Source organism: Austrofundulus limnaeus, unplaced genomic scaffold (assembly GCF_001266775.1).
Source record: "Austrofundulus limnaeus strain Quisiro unplaced genomic scaffold, Austrofundulus_limnaeus-1.0 Scaffold901, whole genome shotgun sequence".
Classification (NCBI taxonomy): Eukaryota; Metazoa; Chordata; class Actinopteri; order Cyprinodontiformes; family Rivulidae; genus Austrofundulus; species Austrofundulus limnaeus.
In genome coordinates, this window is record NW_013953303.1 from 12,035 (window position 1) to 15,920 (window position 3,886).

The 3,886-nt window shown below is 47.6% G+C and overlaps 2 protein-coding genes across 3 annotated transcripts in view; both read left to right on the forward strand.

Annotated features, from left to right (window-relative positions):
• The first annotated feature begins 45 nt into the window (after positions 1-45).
• LOC106533192 (uro-adherence factor A-like) lies at positions 46-1,514 on the forward strand. Its single transcript, XM_014029434.1, has 2 exons — positions 46-82; positions 233-1,514. The coding sequence occupies exons 1-2, from the start codon at positions 61-63 to the stop codon at positions 922-924; spliced, it is 714 nt and encodes a 237-aa protein (XP_013884888.1). The 5' UTR covers positions 46-60; the 3' UTR covers positions 925-1,514.
• The window catches only part of cdk19 (cyclin-dependent kinase 19), a gene marked incomplete at its 5' end in the record, with an annotated part of 24,798 nt that continues 21,872 nt past the window's right edge, over positions 961-3,886 (forward strand). For both annotated transcript variants that reach the window (XM_014029431.1, XM_014029432.1), the window contains 2 exon segments: positions 961-1,018; positions 1,980-2,111. In XM_014029431.1, the coding sequence (XP_013884885.1) occupies positions 961-1,018; positions 1,980-2,111 (190 nt within the window).

Below are 3,886 nucleotides of genomic sequence, written 5' to 3' on the forward strand. Positions count from 1 at the left end.
GTGAAACCCTGTCATATGAGACCCTGTCCTCTGGGACCCTGTCCTCAAAGACCCTGTCATATGAAACCCTGTCATATGAAACCCTGTCCTCTGAGACCCTGTCCTCTGAGACCCTGTCCTCTAAGACCCTGTCCTCTAAGACCCTGTCCTGTGAAACCCTGTCATATGAGACCCTGTCCTCTGGGACCCTGTCCTCAAAGACCCTGTCATATGAAACCCTGTCATATGAAACCCTGTCCTCTAAGACCCTGTCCTCTGAGACCCTGTCCTCTGAGACCCTGTCATATGAGACCCTGTCCTCTGAGACCCTGTCATATGAAACCCTGTCCTATGAGACCCTGTCCTCTGAGACCCTGTCGTATGAAACCCTGTCCTCTGAGACCTTCTGGGACCCTGTCATATGAGACCCTGTCATATGAAGCCCTGTCCTCTGCAACCCTGTCCTCTAAGACCCTGTCCTCTGAGACCCTGTCCTCTGAGACCCTGTCCTCTAAGACCCTGTCCTCTGAGACCCTGTCCTATGAGACCCTGTCCTCTGAGACCCTGTCCTCTGGGACCCTGTCATATGAAACCCTGTCCTCTGAGACCCTGTCCTCTAAGACCCTGTCCTCTGAGACCCTGTCCTATGAGACCCTGTCCTCTGAGACCCTGTCCTCTGGGACCCTGTCATATGAAACCCTGTCCTCTGGGACCCTGTCCTCTGGGACCCTGTCCTATGAGACCTTGTCCTCTGAGACCCTGTCCTCTGAGACCCTGTCATATGAGACCCTGTCATATGAAACCCTGTCACATGAAACCCTGTCCTCTGGGACCCTGTCCTATGAGACCTTGTCCTCTGAGACCTTGTCCTATGAGACCCTGTCCTATGAGACCCTGTCCTCTGGGACCCTGTCCTATGAGACCCTGTCCTCTGATCGTCAGTAGACCTGTCATGATTTGTGTGTCTTTGTGTTTCCACAGAAACCAGCCAACATCCTGGTGATGGGAGAAGGTCCTGAGCGAGGAAGAGTCAAAATTGGTAAAATTCTCCTCAGTCCTGATTTGTGAGTCCGTGCTGTTAGAGGAATGTCTCTTCATCATGGAAGAGGTTGAAACGTGTGGACTTGTCTGAGTGGGGGGGTCTGCAGCTGTTAATCCGTCCTGCAGGTGGTCACAGATCTCAGATCAGTGTTACGTAACCAGCTGCTCAGGAGGGAGGATCACTGCCAGGCTGCTGCTTATTCTAAACTCTGTCAGCACAGTGATAGTTCTGAGGTCAGCTCTACCACCGCTGGGTCGACTGCAGGAACACGTGTCCACTCTGTGCGTTAAATACTTTGGACAAGTTATTAACCAACCATGTGTTAACTGCTGAACTTAGAACAGCCTCACTTTGAGGAAATAAAAGTGGAATTCTGACAGGATGATGTGCTAATGCCTTGCTGCTGGATTAAACCAGCTCCAAGCTCCTCAGGTTTGTAGCAGTTCCCACAAATTCTGCTTTATAAGCCCTTTATATCTGAGTATGACCACCGTGAGAGCAGGAGATGGACCCACAGATTGTAATGAGGATGTTGCTCGGTCTGTTGTAGTGAAGGAGGAACTGAACCAAAAGGCAAAGCTCCAAATGCACAAGATTTACATCCTGATCCTGGAGATCCTGGAGAAAATAAATACATGAAGTGAAACACATAAATCCTTTTACTGATTATTTACAGTTTATTATAAAGTTAGATTAGCTTTTTAATGGTGCCGTTAATGAATTTGTTACACATTTATTGTGAATCTCTCTTTTGTTGTGTGTTTACTTGAAAACAGAGCTGTGATTTCAGGCTTTTATCAGAAATAAAACGACTCCTTGCCTTTTTGATTTCTCATTTAAACTTCAGCAGATGTTAGTCGTGACTTCTGTTTCTTTGTTGATTAGTGTTTAAATAATGTTCCTGAAACAAAGTGTGGTTCTTTGTTAACCACTCTGTTTCTCTCCTCACCTTGGACAGCTGACATGGGCTTTGCCAGACTCTTCAACTCTCCCCTGAAGCCGCTGGCGGACCTGGACCCTGTGGTGGTGACCTTCTGGTACAGGGCTCCTGAGCTGCTGCTGGGGGCCCGGCACTACACCAAAGCTATCGGTGAGTCTGACACATCATCACAGGCCTCACGTCTGAAACAGGAGTATGGTGCAGTTTGTAAAGTTACACAGTCAAAAATTACCACCAATATTTTTGTTTTATTTAGACTTTTATAAGAAAAAAAGAACAGATTTATTTTTCACCATATGATTCATACATTTATAAATGTCATAGTTTATAAACTAAATATTTAACTTACAAACTAAATAATTCATGTTTTTAGAAAGATGTTCGGCCCACATGCAGAACACTCTCAGGAAAGTTCAAACAGTTTATTTACAAATAAAAAGCAAACAAATTGAGAATCTCTTTCTGGGGCTGGAGACCCGGGGGAAGGGAATTACGTGTGAGAGGTCCCGGGTTCAAATCCCGGACGAGCCCCCATATGTTACGACCTGGCTCTATAGCCATAACGTAATTGAGGAACACGACACAAAGGAGCCACTTTAAAAACCTTAAAGGCATTTATTAAAGTTTTGTCTAGGAGTTAGTGAGTCTGTTGGTCCTGTTTGGTGCTCCGTAGCTCACGGATGCACTGGACGTTTCTCACCCAGCTGGACCATCTGAAGTCCGTAGTCCAGATTTAGTTCCACCTTATGCAATCAAGTTTGTGGTCGGATTTCCCTTGACCACCGTCGTGTTCCTCTTGCGCCTCCGCGTCCACGTTTCAATGTCTTTTCTTCTGCACCGAAAAACCGTCTCGGCATCCACACACCAACTTGTCGTGCTGGCGTCCAAGGGCGAACTCACACCTGTGGCGAATCAGCTCTTCACCACACCGCAGCAGCAACGATGTGCGTCTCTCCTCTCCCGGCGGCAGAGAGGGAGCAGCAGGACCGGGCACGAGCGCCAAGCGAAGTGAACGTGGAAGTCAACTTCAGCGTGAATGTGCATCGACGTCAGCATCAATGACGACGAGGTGTAGGACGACGAGGTGTATGAGGTGTCCTCAGCACTCCAGGTGCGTGCTTAAGCAGTGCACAGGCCACACCCCCTAAGGATGACCTGTGAGGAACTCAATTAAGCAAACAGGCGGCAGCTGGCTGCAATAATCTAAGCAGCAGGGCCGTCACAATGAGGAACCAAAAAACCTCTCTTACTTGGGTTGTGAGGGAGCGTCCACCAGTGGGGGGTGGTTGAGTGAAGGACAAGTCAGTGCAGCCAGATAGTCTGAGCGATGGAGGGCGGACAGATTACCGTGCGGACCGGGAACAAAGACCTTGAAGCGGTCAGTCTCAGAACTGCTCCAGGAGATCTTGGGTTCTCGAGGAGGCTCAGGGAAACTCTGGTAGATGAACCAGGAGGTGGTGGAGGAAGCCTTGGAAGGAGATCGCAGGAGTAAATATAAAGTTCCACAGGGGAGAAAAAACTTCTCATAAATTAACACAGAGAACAAACTGTGGGAGCATGAGATACCATTACAGGCAAACACTCAGGCACTGGAGAACTGACAGCCAACTCCTTTCATCCCCTGGATGATTGCAGGAGAGGATCTGCAGGTGTGAGTGATAATCAGTGGATCCGCCCTCCAGTGACAGCAGCTCCAGACTATCTGCACAAACAAACTGTACACAACAAAAACACAACCCAAAACCAGGTTTCTAACAATTTAGTTAACAAGCTAAATATTTAACTTGTGACTTAAATATTTAGATAGCTATCTAAATATTTAAGTTGAAACCTAAATATTTAGGTATGTTACTTTGTATATTTTGTAGCTTTGTTTGTGGGTTTGCAAGAAGGTCCCTGGTCAGAGCTAATGCTGTTTGGGGGGG